Here is a 16525-nt window from a genome sequence, read left to right as displayed (position 1 = left end):
CCTTTGGCTTTGGCAAATATAATTTGTAATCTCTGGTCAATTGCTGAGCTGGAATTGGTCTTCGAAATGGCGCCACATCCTGCTGCCTGGCATCATCTGTTTTATTGTTTTTTTAATTGTCAACCTCGGCAAACTGATTTGGTCTTGCTTGCTCTCTGTATTGCGAAAATGCATATGTAATGGCATCGAAATCTTCCTTTGGGAAATACGATTTGATTGTCTGGGGTGAGTGAGAGAAAGGAGAGAGGGAAGTGGGGGGAGAGAGATAGAGAGATAGGGAAGAGAGAGTGGAGAGAGAGAGTGGAGAGAGTGGAGGGAGAGAGAGTGAAGAGAGAGGGAAGAGAGAGTGGAGAGAGAGGGAAGAGAGAGGGAAGTAGGGGGAGAGAGATAGAGAGATAGGGAAGAGAGAGTGGAGAGAGAGGGAAGAGAGAGTGGAGAGAGAGGGAAGAGAGAGGGAAGAGAGAGGGAAGAGAGTGGGAAGAGAGAGGGAAGAGAGAGAGAGGGAAGAGAGAGAGAGTGGAGAGAGAGGGAAGGGAGTGGGAAGAGAGAGGGAAGAGAGAGAGAGTGGAGAGAGAGTGGAGAGAGAGGGAAGAGAGAGAGAGTGGAGAGAAAGGGAAGAGAGAGGGAAGAGAGAGAGAGTGGAGAGAGAGGGAAGAGAGAGAGGGAAGAGAGAGAGAGGGAAGAGAGAGAGAGGGAAGAGAGAGGGAAGAGAGAGGGAAGAGAGAGAGAAGAGAGAGGGAAGAGAGAGAGAGTGGAGAGAGAGTGGAGAGAGGGTAGGGAGAGGGTAGGGAGAGGGTAGGGAGAGAGAATAGAGAGAGAGGGGAGATAAATTGAAGAGAGAGAGAGGAAAGTGGAGAGAGAGAGGGGAGAGGGGGAAGGGAGAGGGGAGAGAGACAGACAGAGAGCATAATTAGGGTCGAATTGAAGGGATTGAGAATGAAGTGAAAGAGAGAAAGAAGTGTAACAGGATTGGAGGAGGAGCAGGGAGGGGAGAGGTAGGAGAAAGAAAAATTATGAATGAATGATTGTCGGGGTTGCTTGCCAGGTGGGAATTCTGTAGAAGCTTGTAGTCGTGCATGCCTTGAGGGGTGAGCCACGGAGCAGTGATTAGGCCAATGTTGCAACAGTAATAAGAGCCAAAATAATTTCACACCTTTGTTTTGCACACAAGATCAGGATTGTTTTGTTTTTTTCCAACCAATGCAATTTGCATATTCCGCCACGCTCTGTGCTTTCGTTCCTTCCTACAGATGTGAGCAGAATCCTTTGCTGGCATTCTTTCAATTTCTGGCACGGCTTTACACCTGTTGTGTCCAGAAGTCGAACACATTGAGGGAGTAAGGTCCATCATATGACCAAAACACAAATACATTTTACACCCAGGACTTTTAGGGAATGTGCCCATGTATCTGTAGCGGTACATACATATTTACATGTATGTGAAATTTAGCTACATTTTGTGAAGTAAGCAGTCTTTATAATTGTCAGAATCATTTTTTTTTTATAGGTTTACAAGCTCATTATAAAGCATTTCCATTGAGAATTGCCGATTACAATCATTCATCACAGAATACAAAAATGGCAGTTGACACGACCTGCCGAAGGACATGATTGCAAACTGTGTAGGTTGGTGTACTCTTCAGTTCGCCATTTCAAGAAAAACAAACTCAAAAGCATTTGATCACATTTTCTATTTGTGTTTTCTCTTGTGAAGTCGGCAATCAACTATGACCCCCGTGGTGTTCTTTGTTGTGAAAATGTACAAAAGATGAGAAACTCCTTGGAACATTGCCAGACATCAAAACGAGGACCTGACAACTGCTCTGGAAATCTGGTGGATGTAGATATATACAAAGGAAATGGAGTTAAATTTTCTCTTTTTTTTTTTTTTTTTCTTTTTTCCACCACAGTTTTGGCTCACAGAGGCAAAACCACAAGCAAGTTTAATGCCACCTCGTGACGTTTGTTGCTTTGACCCAAAGGCCGGCACGCTATTACTATCGGCCGTACACCCATTACGATTCGTACAAAAAAGCAGGTGGGTTAAAATTGGCAATGACATTCCCAAGCAGGAAAATAAATTATATAAAAAGCAGGCGTGTGTTTGGAAACAAAGCATCGATACATCACCTGGGATGAAATGTTCAAACGTTCCACACGACATTGCAAAGCCTGTACACTCTGTTACACTCTGTCGGTTATTGGGACCTCCTCTCTCTTACCCTGCAGTGCTAGATTCCTGCATTTGTGCAAAAGTCATATTCGGAATTTGGAAAGATTCAGATGGGACAAAGTGAATTTTACAGCTGCATATACATAAATCTTTTTTTCTTTTTTTTTGCGTCTTCATGAGACGCTCCATTGATGGTCATCAGACGGTACTCTCCAGGATCCAGTCAGAGCTTGAGAAGATACGATGTCGAGTCGCGAGCTGCTCCTCTTTGAGGCCAAAAAAGATGCCGTTGAGTGAAAGGCTGCGCTTTGTCCAGATCTGACCTGACTCCCCAGGCATAGTGTGCATCACGAGGCTGCCTGGCGATGCCCCCGCATCAAAAGAGAAACTTCGGCGGGTGACGTTCCAGGAGCCTGACCACCGTGAACCACCCATCTCGACCAGCAAAGGGCCTTCATCTTCATGCTGGTGTGTGGGAAGTGATCTACGCTTGATCCGGTTTGGCATTGATGTTACGGCCATGGTGTCACCTCTGCTCGGGTGAGGTTGGTCCTTGGTGGACAGCAGCTTGCTCGTAGTAATGCCAACTTGAGGGGATGGCGGCATTGCATCACAACGTGCTGGGATTCTAATGTCACCCCATGCACCATTGCAATCATCATCTGGCAACTGCCCGCCATCTCTGCATGTGCTAAAACCCCTGGTGGGTGACTGCACTTGCGTGCTAGGAAGTATTGATGGCTTTCCAGATGCTGTTGGCGTCACGGTCCGGGTTCCACTACCACATGCCTTGAATCCCACAACCAGAATGACCGTGAAGACGAGCAGGCACGCGACGATGACTCCTCCAATGGCAATAATCATAGTTCCACCAAGAAGACGCCCAGCTACAGCAGGGCTGGAGTTGACAGAGGCGCAGTGCAATGATTCGCCTTCGGGCGCATGTAAGGTCCGAAATGCTGCACACCCCAGAAGGTGTGTGGCGACCTGCTCGGTGGCACCATCATCATGAATAGCTGCGACGCATACATCATAGGCCGTGCCTGGTGCAAGACCCACAAGTGAGCAAGTCAAGCTCGGAGCCACAACCATCCTGCATTGTGCATCCAACAGGGAAGGGTCATGAGAAAGAAACGAGAGAAGAGATGTGACTTTTAGTTCAAAATGAAATAACAGTAACTTTGACAGAGGAAACTATATATATATATATATATATATATATATATATATATATATATATATATATATATATATCCCAGTTTTTGCTGGCAGAGGTTGCGACTACTAGAGAGTAAAAAGGTAAGACTATCTCATGCTGATATCCTTATGGCCAGTTTTTAGGTGATGACACTCACAATAGTGCAACAAATTGAGAAAAATTTCTCTCCATGGAAGATTTTATTGATGACAAGATTGTACGCAGTGTACCTCAACCTAACCGCAATGGTCTTTGGTGTTGTGTCCTAGAAATTCCTACCATTTTACACGTGGGTTAAATGACCTTGGCATTGTAATGATCCTAGCCACATTTTGCAAGCACTGTCCTTGTTTCCCTCGTGTTCCATTGGCATGAGTTTTCTAACAAAGAAAATTTTATTTTCTTGCTCTTCTTGTGGATCGACTTAGCAGAGCATGTAGAGCAGATGGTTAATGGGTTAATACAGTTATTACTATGTCAGGGGATAGACTGCCTGTGGTTAATGCTTTGTATTCGCTGTGAAGGCCTGGCCAACCTTGTAACAATCAGCTTTGGGCCAGCAGAAAAGCCGTTGCACTGGTTTTATTGCCTTCACTCTACATCAATCCCAAAGCTTCACATTGGGACTATGGTAGAAGAGGGATGCACTTTAACCTTATGATGAGACATAGATTAAACTTCTCTCACAGTTGTCTTGCATTGCCATTTTGAAGGGGATGCTTGTAGTTTGGGTGTTTGGCATTGTCAAACTGTGTGAAGAAATCTACTTGACTGCAAATGGATGTGCTGATGTCCTACTTTCCCTCAAACCTCTTTTGTTTCTCTTCCACACTCTGCGAAGAAATGAAAGCCCTTCTCGGCACATGGCCGAGTGAGTGTATCATTTTCACACATTGCTCCTTAGCTGCTCCTTAGCTGCTCCTAGCCTTCCTCCCCCACTGTAACTGGAACACATTGCATCAGCTCTCGTATCCTGGAATCTTGATCCACTGAGCTGCTGGTTACGGTCACTGAGACGCCTCCCATCCCTTTCATGTAGTCTGCCATCTTGCCCTCTCGCATCAAGTTATTTGCCAATAGCATTCTCTGTTCTTTCTCTTTCTCCTGTCTCACTAGTGGATTTCCTCTGTACTTGTAAGCAGTGTATTCCACACTGAATTTGCATTCTTCCTCCCATTCACCCCAATTAGACTGAACCCTTGCTCGGCAGTGTCATTTATTCTTTTTAAACACTAATAATAATAATTCTGCCTCCCTGGACAAAATTACTTTTTCACCTATTCTATTTAACATACCCCCAATCCTCTCCCCTACATGTCCTTTTCCAACACAGCGACAGGAAGACTGCAGCAACTCACTATTTGGATCGTGAACTGGTCCACACCTTGCAATATGAATTTCATTCCAGGAAGGTCCCACATCCTTAGGCACTCTCTCTCCAGAAAGACCAAATGTAAGATACACCCACAAAAACCTTGTAAACCCGACTTTTAACAGAACTGCAGTCTCTCAAGCTCCTTGGTTTCCAATTAAATGTGACCTATCCCATGGAAGGAATGTTTCCAAGTCGAAGCCAAATATTGACAGCTTATTCTCTTGGACAGACTTTCGGCAATTTCTTCAAGCCCATCTCAACGTTGAGCACCCATGTGCACAGTGCAGTAAAGTACCACTCTTATCTTTCAGCCAGGGCTCCTGCATTCTAATTTTCACCCAGGAAGAGGTCCATATGAAGGCCTTGGGCCTCATTGGTATTTCCATAAGGCTTAGGCAGAGGTGCTGCTCCCTTTGCACTAAAGACAGACGAGACGCATCCCATCATGGCGTGTGGCGAGCTGCTCCTCTTTGAGGCGGAAATAGCCTCAAAGTGGAGAGACCACCGAGTGACAACAACGTCATTTCCTGGTAAGAGCCTCGGTGTATGTTAATTAATTAATTAATTCAGCGGTATTCATCCTTTTTACCCTCGCCAGAGGAGAGGGTATTGCATTTGAGTCTGTCTGTCTGTGTCTGTTTGTTTGTCCGCACAGAATAAATATGATTTTCTCTGCAACCGTTGGTCCGATTGACAGGAAATTTTCACCATAGGTGCAACTCCATCTGTAGAATTTTTAAATTATAAATATGACGTCATACGTCACGTGGTATGGCCGCCATCTTGGAAAAACCGAAAAACTTTGCACCTCTATATGTCCTAAAGCACTGCATATAAAAAATTGAGACATGGCTCATTGTAAAGAACTCTCAATGGGGAATAAAATATATTAATGATGATGTCATAATTCTACAAGTACAAAACTTCATCCGATCAAGATGAAATTTCTTGAGCATCATCTCGGGATAAATTGTTGGAGGAAAAAAATAATGATGATGTCATCGGTCACGTGTTTCGGCCGCCATCTTGGAAAACCGAAAAGATTTGCACCTCCATATCTCTGAAAGCACTCCGTAGAAAAAATGGAGACATGGCTCATTGTAAAGAGCTCTCCATGTGGAATAACATATGTTAATGATGATGTCATAGGTGCCTCCATTTTACGTCATAATTCGACAAGTACAAAACATCATCCGATCAAGATGAAATTTCTTGAGCATCATCTGGGGATAAATTGGTGGAGGGGAAAAAATAACGATGACGTCATTGATCATGTGGTTCGGCCGCCATATTTGTTTTAACACAAAAGCCTTAAAAACCACTGAAAATACGTCCTGGCGAAAGTCTGCAATCTCTGATTGCTCTTTCTTGTTCACTCTGCTTTCTTGATGATCTGCCTATTTCAAACCCAAAGTATCAAAGATAATAGTTACCGAATAATTTACTACTGTTACTTGTGCCTGCCATTCAATTTCAATCTATTCTATACTCTGCTAATCTTGTCTACCTACAACTCAGCAGATAAAACTGCCTTCTCTTCACCAAGCCAATCTTCTTTTCATCTTCGTCTTCTTCTATTTCTTCAGGTTCATTGTCAATAATTTAACCTTGCCATTTCCAATCTTCAGTGCTTTCAGAAAGTATTCACACCTCATGACTTTTTCACATTTTGCTGTGTTACAGCCTGAATTCAAAATGGATTAAATTGAGATTTTTTTTTTGACACTGTTGTACACATAATACCCTATAATGTCAGTGGAATTTTGCCTTTAGAATTTTTTTCAAAATAATAAAAAATGAAATACAGAAATATCTAATTGACATAAGTATTCAACTCCCTGAGTCAATACTAAGCACCTTTGGCAGGATGACAGTTTTCAGTCTTCTTGGGTATGTCTGTATCAGCTTTGCACATCTGGATTTGGGAAGTTTCTCCCATTCTGCCTTGCAGATTTGCTCAAGCTCTGTCAAGTTGGACGGGGAATGTTGGTGAACAGCAATCTTCAAGTCCTTCCACAGACTCTCAATGGGATTCAAGCCTAGGCTTTGGCTGGGCCACTCAAGGACTTTCATGTTCTTGTTCTGAAGCCATTCAAGTGTTGCTTTGGCTGTATGCTTGGGGTCATTGTCCTGTTGGAACGTAAATCTTCACCGCAGTCGCAGGTCTTTTGCACCCTGAAGCAGGTTCTTCTAAAGGATTTGCCTGGATTTGGCTCCATTCATTGTTCCCTCTTTCCTTAATTCTCCCAGTTACTGCCATTGAAAAGCATCCACATAGAATGATGCTGCCACCACTATGCTTCACTGTAGGCATGGTGTTAGATGGGTGATGAGCTGTGCTCGGTTTCTCCCAGACGTAGCACTTTGTATTCAGGCCAGAGTTCTATTTTTGTCTCATCAGACCACAGAATATTTTGCCTCATGCTCTCAGAGTTGTTCACGTGCCTTTTTGTGAACTACAGGCATGCTGTCATGTGCCTTTTTCTCAGGAGTGGCTTCCGTATGGCCACTCTCCCATAAAGCGTTGATTTGTGAAGTGCTGCAGAGACTGTTGTCCTTCTGGCAGTTTCTCTCATCTCAGTCAAGGAACTATAGTTCTGTCAGAGTGGTCATTGGGTTATTGGTCACACCTCCCAGATAATGGTTATTCTTACCTGGTTGCTCAGTTTGGTCGTACAATCAACTCTCGGAAGAGTCTTGGTCGTACCATATTGTTTCCATTTCGTAATGATGGAACTCGCTGGTCTGTTGGGAACTTTCAACACTCTATAAATTGTCTTGTACCCTTCCCCAGATCTATGCCTCCTCACAATTCTATCTTGGAGTTCTACGAAGAGTTCCTTTGACTTCACAGTGGATTTTCTGCTCTGAGATGCACTGTCAACTGTGGGACTATATATATATATATATATATATATATATATATATATATATATATATATATATATATATAGGTAGTGTTTCTTTCTAAATCATATCCAATCAATTGAATTGTTCACAGGTGGACTCAAATCAAGTTGTAGAGATATCTCAAGGATGATCAAAGGAAATTGGATACATCTGAGCTCAATTTGGAGTTTCATAGCAAAGGGGTTTACCACTGATTGACTCAAGACATTTCAGCTTTTCATTTTTAATTATTTTGTAAAGATTTCTACCAAAAAAAATAAATTCCCACTGACATTATGGAATATTTATTTTGTGTAGAAGGGTGACAAAAAAAATCTCAATTTATTCCATTTTAAATTCAGGCTGTAACACAACATAATGTGAAAAAAAGTCAAGAGGTGTGAATACTTTCTGAAGGCACTGGATTTCATGAAATCAGACATTGCATAAATATTTTCTCTCCGTGTATGGATTATATTGAATGTTTGATGGCTACGATGGAGCTGTCTCTCTTTTGCATTCCCATTGTAAGCTGTAGGATTATTAGAATGTATGAGATTTACCTTGGTTTAACGGGTCTCTAAAGTGTGCTTAACCTCCAGAGTAAATTTATTATTTCTCACATTCTCTGTCATCTAATGGAAATTCACCTTTTGCAGTCACAGATTTATTTTACAGTGCAGGTATCACATGCAACTAGGGTAATAACATTAGGGATACATCAGTCTTGAATGACAAGAATATTATCAGACATTGATCAAATCAGCAGAGTATAGGGAATTTGTAACTGCGATCCCCATTTAATTAGCTATGTACTCAGGTAGGAAAGGCAAATAAGCCAACCCTATATATCCATTCAATAAAGATATGTGTTCAAAATGCACCTTGACCCCAATCAACCTGTTCACCTGGGACATCTCTGCTTATTCTGTTCCCAAACAATAACGCTGCATCGTCCGTCCATATTCCTGTTTCCCCATCCACCATTTTCTCCACATTCCACTTTTGTTTATTTTGTTACATTTTGTTCTCATTTGCCTTCGCCTCATCTCACACAAATTCCTCCAACCAAATCGAAGGATTTGCGCAATAGATGAACATGTGACACATATTCAAAATTGGCTGTGCTCGCGGAGGGTGACAAGAAACGGATGACTAACCTGTCATGTAATTTCCACCTGTGGTGTACTTGAAGCAGCGCCAGCAGTAGGAAAGGGCCAAGATAAGTTTCCGATGCAAATACATCTTTAATGAATGGAAATTTATGAGCGTGAATGATGAATTCTCATCGGATAATAGTCAAAGAAGATAGAAAATGGAACTTCCCTGCTCTTCTCTCTGTCTCTGTCTCTCTCCACTCTACCCTATACCCTCTTCCCTTTTCCCTTATATAAACACATGCACATACACATACATATACACACACACACACATAAATATATATATATAAATATAAAATCAGTTTTAGTCTTATCTCTCAATGGTGAAGAATCACTAAAAAAAAATTCGCTGATCCTGATCTGGATCTTCACCAAAATCCTATCGTTTTGTCCTTGTCACATACCTAACCTCTCCACCAAATTTCGGCCAAATCCATCAACAAGTTTTTGGAGATATCTTGTTCACAGACCAACAGACAAACAAACAGACAGACAGGGATGAAAACATAATCTCCATCCATCTTCGGTTGCGGAGGTAATAAACATGCGAGAAAACCTTACTCTAATGTCAGTAATTTAACATAAACAATAAGTCTGCCATGCTTATTGTTCACATTCATTTACTCACATAATGATGGCATAACCAGGTATCCAGTGCTGACGGCCTCTGATTATCCCATTGTTATGTCCCTTTTAAGCTGTGATCCTGAAATTTACTTTGAATGCACAATGTGTGTTTTTGGTATCTTGCCATGTAGGTTTAAGAGCAAGCATTTTTTGAAGGGAGCAGATTAGGGGAGGGATGGTATGAGGGGGAAGTGGGGTTCAAACAAGTCCAATGGAATAATTGTGAATGGCATAATCCGTCATTGCTCTTTTATGAATTTATTTATTTATTTATTGTACTTCGATTCAAATCATCACGTTCTCCTGGATTACGTTTTAATTCCACTATAGTGCATTACCATCGGATTAATTGCACACTTGATCTGATGTAGCACTCCGCATTCTCCACACGATGCACATCATTCACGAAGGTAGCGCAAGATGAGTAGACGAAAGCGTTTCTCACCATCACTGCCATGACGATTCTCATTACACTTGTTTCGATATAATAAATTGTTTGTTTTGCATCTTGCACATCATATAACGTGTCGAGTAAAAGTTTTTTTTCATTAATATCCCCAAATTTCTGGCAGTTATGAATTGAATGGAGATTATGTCTTTGCAGGCTTGTTAGGCCGAGTCTCCGCAAAGTACCTGTACAAGTGGAGTGAGGTACTTTTACTCTGGCTGATTTATTCTCCAAATTAGGACTTCTGCTGTCTATGTATTGTGTATGCAAAATGGAATTTTATCGAGTTGCTCTTGCTCTTCATTCTTTCAGTTACAATCTCCTTCCAATACCCTTTCCATTTTCTTTAATCCCTTCCAATTTTCCCTCGCCTAAATTTGTTGGCCCTCCATCCCATTATACTGTCTGCTTTCCGTCCTTTTTCTGAAGTCGATGCTGGACATTATTTTACCTCCTTTCTGCGAAGCTACCCAGGGTTGCATCCGTAAAATATCCAAGGGTCATAAAGAATTTTGAGGAGCATATGTCATTGGGTTGCTATCATTGTGGCTGTGGGTTGGACGCATTGTTAGTTTTGTACAATGACACTGTGCAAACTGTGCTGACAGTAAAATAACACCTTCGGTCAGAGTGCATTGTCAGGAAAAGAAAATGCTTCACAGAGTGCCGTTAGAAGGGCATTGTCATCCACAGAGGTGCACCGTTGACATAAATGGCAGCCCGAAGTATGTTTTGATGTCAGTGTCCAGAGGATACGTCAGCAGGGCCCTGCTAATCGCATCGGCGACACCACCAATCTAAATGTAAATGCGGATATCAAAGTCGGTCCTTTGTTTACCGATGTACAATACGGCCTAAACCTGGCTGAAGAATGGTTTCATTATGATTGTGGAAATACCCGTGTAAGCAGTGGGGCCCGATTGCATCAAACACGACAATTTGTTGCTGGCAATTTATTATTTTTTTGGGGGGAATCTCTTTTGGCATTGCTGCCAGTCATGATATATAAGGTTGTAACAATGCTTCGTCCGAGGTAGCTTTGCGTGTGGTCTTATGGGTATAGTTCTAGGCTTTGGAATATGAAAACGCTAATGTCCCCTTCCCCATACCTACATCTGTACCTAGAACCTGGCGGAAGATATAACTTTGGTGATTGTCATTATAAACAATATCAATGCTCTTTAATCAGGGAGGCTTTCTCCAGGTTTCCAATTTTGTGGAACTATTTTGGTTGTGTTGTGTGTAGTTGTGTGCAAACTCAGGTGTCTTAACAAGCCCAGGGTGATCTTAGGTGGGATTCTTCTGCAGTTTATCGGATTGGCAATACAGTGAATTTGGATCGAGTCATGCTTGGTTCTAAAATGAATGTAAAACAAAGTATGGTGACATTATATATTTGTTCCCTTACGAGGAACTGTGTCGCAGGAGGAGGTCATTAGGCCCATCAAAGCTGCACTGGTATTACCAACCCGTGGTTGCTTGTCCGTGTTTTATCCTTTTAAATGCTGAGCGCCAAGCAAGGAAGCAGCACGTACCATTTTTGAAGTCTTTGGGATGACTCGGCCGGGGTTTGAACCACCGACCACCTAGATTCAGAACGGACACTCTAACCATGAAACCACCAAAGCTGCTCATTATGTTCTTCCTCGGCTTCAGTGGAGGCTACAGAGAATAGCTTTAAGAAATCTATTAATGCATGAACAGTCTGCCAATTGTGATCGCTCTTGGAGCTGGTCGTTGTCCCGGGAGAAATGGATTTTTCATCGAACCATTTTCTAGGAATTTACATTTTGGAAAAGATTTATTTTCATTCATACCGAATGCATTTATTTTAATAACTTTTCTCTTCTTCCTATAATGACTAATACTAACGTCCTTTGGAGTGATGTGAAGTTTAAGTTTTATGCTCGCATACAAAATGGTACGTTTCCCAGGATTTTTCTCTGCTGCTGCAACAGAAATAACCCAATGACAAATGTGCCGATGAGAGATGAAGCTACCACAGACATTGCTTACAACGGCAGCTATTTGGTCATCGATCATGGAGTGCATTAAGTGGGGATCGGTTGCTTTTTCGAGCCGGAGAATTGCTCTGGAGACTGCCACATTCAAAGCACTTGCCCTTCGGCAAGATAAATGCTAAAAGAAGCGTTATTATGAACAATTTCTTCCGAGCTGCAGCATTTGCATTCCATCTCATCACAGTTTTAATACAAAACCTCTTTTGCCACCATGAAAATCATTTGACATTGTCACATAACTTCGGAGTAAGATTGCCTTCTGTGGTTCGATGCCAGTTATCACCCACACTCCTGGTTTTGTGTACCAAGCTCAAATGTATGATCTAAACCAGAAGGAACTGCATGATATTGAAGTTTAAACAAGAGCTTACCCACCAGTAAACCAGCCAAAGCTTGCCTGTAAATGAGTGAGCCGTCACTGCTGCCATTGTATTGTACTTGGTAGATCCGAACATCTCCAAGATGTTGACTCGATTCCCAACTCACTACAGCTGTTGTGGATGAGATGTCAATGAGATGGACCTTTGGCATTTCTCCAGAGGCGTGCATCCGACTGCCAGTTCTTGTTCCTATTGTGAACTTGCTCCCGAGTGCAGCGGTATCCAGAGCACCAGGATCGGGTGGCCGGGAGCTGGGGTCGACGATCCGTGGTAGGTGCACAATGGCCAGGACAACATTGGCCATTGTCTGCCCTGCAGCATTTGATGCGATGCATGTGAAGGTGCCATCATCACGTGCTGTTGTCACGAGCAGATCCAGTGTGCCATTATTGTAAATGATGGCACGGCTGGAGTTGTGTACAAGACGCCCATCTGGGGCGAGCCAATGAAACACTGGCTGGGGATCTCCAGCTGCACGACACCGAAGCACAGCACGCTGGCCCTCAAGTGCAAGCTGCCGGGTAGAGCGCCTTGTGATGATGGGTGGCTGGCATATGAACTCTTCTTCAGGTACAGCCCAAAAGGAGCGACCTGCAAGCACTTGGGGAGCGGCACAGGTCTCTAAGAAGTCATTTCTGTGTTGACGCCGCAACCATAGAAGTTCACAATTGCAATGAAGTGGGTTTCCGGCAAGGCTTATTGACAGTGAGCCAAGCTGTGCTGCAGGTGGTTGAGAGAAGATAGGGTCTGGTGCAAGAGAATGCAAACGATTGGATGTCAGGTCAAGACGTGTAAGGCGATGCAGCAGAGAAAAAGCTCCTTCAGCAATAAACTCGAGCAGATTATGGTCGAGCGCAAGTGTGTGTAGCCCATTCATGCGTCTCACTGATGACCAGGGCAGCGTGCGGAGGTTGTTGTAAGAAAGGTCAAGGTCTTCCATCGATGATACAAACTCATTGAAGGCATTATCGGCCACATGACCCAGTTGGTTATTATTGGCTGTAAGAAGGCGTAGGCTCGTGAGACCACGCAACGTAGCACTGTCAAAATACGTTAGTCTGTTTCCATCGAGGTAGAGGGAGCGCAGCGAATGAAGGTCTGCAAAGGCGCCTGGCATGATCTCGCCCAGTGTGTTACGTGAGAGTGTTAGGTCCATGAGGCCAGTTATGTTGGCCAGGTCCTGACGTTTGAGGCGTGCAATGAAATTGTCAGAGAGCCGTAGTTCCACTGTCTGCCGGTCAACGGTCAGAGGTATCGCCAGAAGCCCCTTCTTGGAACATAGTGTTGCCATAGATGGAGACAGGTTCTGGCAAACACAACGGTGTGGACAGCGTGCACTTACTGGACCACTGGCTGCTGCCACCAGAACAAATAGGCATGGCAGCAACTGCACAGCCATGCTTTTCAGCCACGATCTACCTGAAAATGAGAGATTTTTAGTTGTCATTTGTGGATTTATTTTGTACATTGCATTCAACATGAGTTGTGCTATACAATGCTCTCATGAGGATATATATATATATATATATATATATATATATATATATATATATATATATATATGTATATATATAATGTATATATATATATGTATATGTATATGTATATATATATATATATATATATATATATATATATATATATATATATATATATATATGTATATATATAATATATATATATATATATATATATGTATATATATAATATATATATATGTATATATATATATATATATATATATATATATATATATATATATATATATATATATATATATATATATATATATATATACACTACCAGTCAAAAGTTTATGTACACTCAACATTTTTTGATATTTTACTGTTTAATGTGCAAAATGAACATGATAATGTGAACAAAGCTCATGCCAAAGTTATATCTGCTAATCTACTGGTAATATATTGTCCTTCAATGCATCTTTCTTGTGCGAAACGTAGGTTTAAAGCATTTTTTGGAAATAGGTCGAAAAGTGCAATACTAAATCCAATCTGAAACATGAAGTTAAAGTTATTAACGTTTCATCTCAGGAGCAAAAACTACTTACAAATACTCTGCTCTGTGTGGAATGAATGTTTGTGCTTAGTTTCTTCATCACGTGCAAGGTCAATTATTGCCTGGCGTTGCAAAAAATGTTTACAGAAAGGCCAGCCATACAATCTAATGAGTGTTTTTGTGTTTCAGATTGCAAGAACATGGGTACCAACGCTCAGCTAACGCCAGAAAAAAGACAGGCAATTGTAACTTTGAGAAAAGAAGGCCAATCCTTGAGACAATTTGCATAAAAATTACAAGTGTCAGCAAATGCAGTTGCTTGTGCCATTAAACGACATAACAAAACTGGTAAAAATGCGGAAAGAAAACTTTCTGATCGACCAGGAATCACAACAGAATTGCAGGACAAGTAATCCGAGTCACCAGTCTGCACAACAGCCGTCTTACAGCACCCAGCTAAACAGCTCCAGCATGGCAACTGTTTCAAGGCCTTCTTTTCTCAAAGTTACAATTGCCTGTCTTTTTTCTGTCATGAGCTGAGCTTTATAAGAAATATATAATATATATGTTTTATATGACATATATATATATATATATTATATATAATATTATATATAATATTTTCTATTTTATAATTATATATTTTATATACACTACATGACCAAAGGTATGCGGACAGCCGGACATCAAAAATGTCATTCCAAAATCATTGGCATTAATATGGAGTTGGTTCCCACTTTTCTGCTATAACAGCCTCCACCCTTCTGGGAAGACTTTCCACTAGATGTTGGAACATTTCTGTGGAGATTTGTTTCCATTCAGCCACAAGAACATGAGTGAGGTCAGGCACTGATGTTGGGAGATTAGGCCTGGCTCGCAGTCGGCATTCCAATTCATCCCAAAGGTGTTCGATGGGGTTGAAGTCACGGCTCTGTGCAGGCCAGTCAAGTTCTTCCACACCGATCTCGACAAACCATTTCTGTATTGACTTGCTTTGTGCACGGGGGCATTATCATGCTGAAACAGGAAAGGGCCTTCCCCAAACTGTTGCCACAAAGTTGGAAGCACACTATCGTCTAGAATGTCATTGTGTGCTGTAGCGTTAAGATTTCCCTTCACTGGATCTAAGGGGCCTAGCCCGAACCATAAAAACAGCCCCAGACCATTATTCCTCCTTCATCCATCTTTACAGTTGGCACTATGCATTCGGGCAGGTAGCATTCCCCTGGCATCTGCCAAACCCAGATTAGTCGGTTGAACTGCCAGATGGTGAAGCGTGATTCTTTTTTTCTTAAATGAATCGTGACATTTTTAAAGGTCATATGTCATGTGGTATGGCAGCCATATTAGCTTCAAAGCTGATATTTCAAAAAATCCCTTCTCTGAAACTGCTTCACCGATCGATGTGAAACCTGTCATGTCTGGTAAAAATGTGATACTTGAGATCAGCTGAAGGGATTTAAATCAAACTTGTTTATTTTTAGGACAGTGAACGATGGCATCTACCTGTTGTAGGACTACGTGGAGGCCTATTGGTGACACAGTCACATTGTTCTCGTTTATATATATATTTATATATCTATATCTATATCTATATGTGTGTGTGTGTGTGTGTGTGTGTGTGTGTGTGTGTGTGTGTGTGTGTGTGTGTGTGTGTGTGTGTGTGTGTGTGTGTGTGTGTGTGTGTGTGTGTGTGTGTGTATATATATATATATCTGCAGTGTCTGTCTTGTGTTGTCTTGTCTTGTCACTGAACTACTTCCTCAAACTTTTGTGAAATCCTACCAAACTTCTGGTATGCACCTACCTCTCCCGTCGGTATGTCCTAAGGGTATTTGTTTAGAAAAATTTTCCAATAATTTTCTTTTGGGGGGGGGGGGGGGGGGGGGGGGAATTTTTGGGAAATTTTTTTTTTCAACTTCAATTGTTTATGAAATGTAATACCACGTATATTACAAATACATTTGTGCATTATGTTTGTTTGAATTATGATTGGTGAAAACCATGACAAAACAGCAACTCAGGTACAGTCATTTGTCTATATATCTACATATCTGGGCAGTGTCTGTTGTCACTGAACTACTCCCTGAAACTTTTGTTTCCGTGGTTGTGAAGTGTTTTTAATAACGTGGTGGTGGTTTTGAATCACGTGGTGGTGATGTATATTGAATTATGTGGTGGTGAGGTGTTTTTAAATGATGTGGTGGTAAGGTGTTTTTAAATCACGTGGTGGTGAGG

The 16525-nt window shown here is 41.8% G+C and overlaps 2 protein-coding genes and 1 long non-coding RNA gene across 5 annotated transcripts in view; 2 read left to right on the top strand and 1 right to left on the bottom strand.

The window, feature by feature from the left end:
• The window catches only part of PC (pyruvate carboxylase), a 663757-nt gene that overhangs the window by 142938 nt on the left and 504294 nt on the right, over positions 1-16525 (top strand). The window lies entirely within an intron of this gene.
• The window catches only part of LOC137429770 (uncharacterized), an 86252-nt gene that overhangs the window by 52151 nt on the left and 17576 nt on the right, over positions 1-16525 (top strand). The window contains exon 2 of the long non-coding RNA XR_010984940.2: positions 10027-10073. This is a non-coding gene — a long non-coding RNA (uncharacterized LOC137429770). The remainder of the gene's footprint in view (positions 1-10026; positions 10074-16525) is intronic.
• Positions 1345-16525, bottom strand: part of LOC137429769 (leucine-rich repeat and fibronectin type III domain-containing protein 1-like) — a 21927-nt gene continuing 6746 nt past the window's right edge. Inside the window, exons 2-3 of the mRNA XM_068120000.2 lie at positions 12289-13690; positions 1345-3266 (exon numbers count right to left, since the gene is read on the bottom strand). Of these exons, the coding sequence (XP_067976101.2) occupies positions 2372-3266; positions 12289-13690 (2297 nt within the window). The 3' untranslated portion in view covers positions 1345-2371. The remainder of the gene's footprint in view (positions 3267-12288; positions 13691-16525) is intronic.

The sequence above is a fragment of the Myxine glutinosa genome, chromosome 6 (assembly GCF_964187855.1).
Source record: "Myxine glutinosa chromosome 6, kmMyxGlut1.1, whole genome shotgun sequence".
Lineage (NCBI taxonomy): Eukaryota > Metazoa > Chordata > Myxini > Myxiniformes > Myxinidae > Myxine > Myxine glutinosa.
This window is presented reverse-complemented; position numbering and strand designations above follow the sequence as displayed.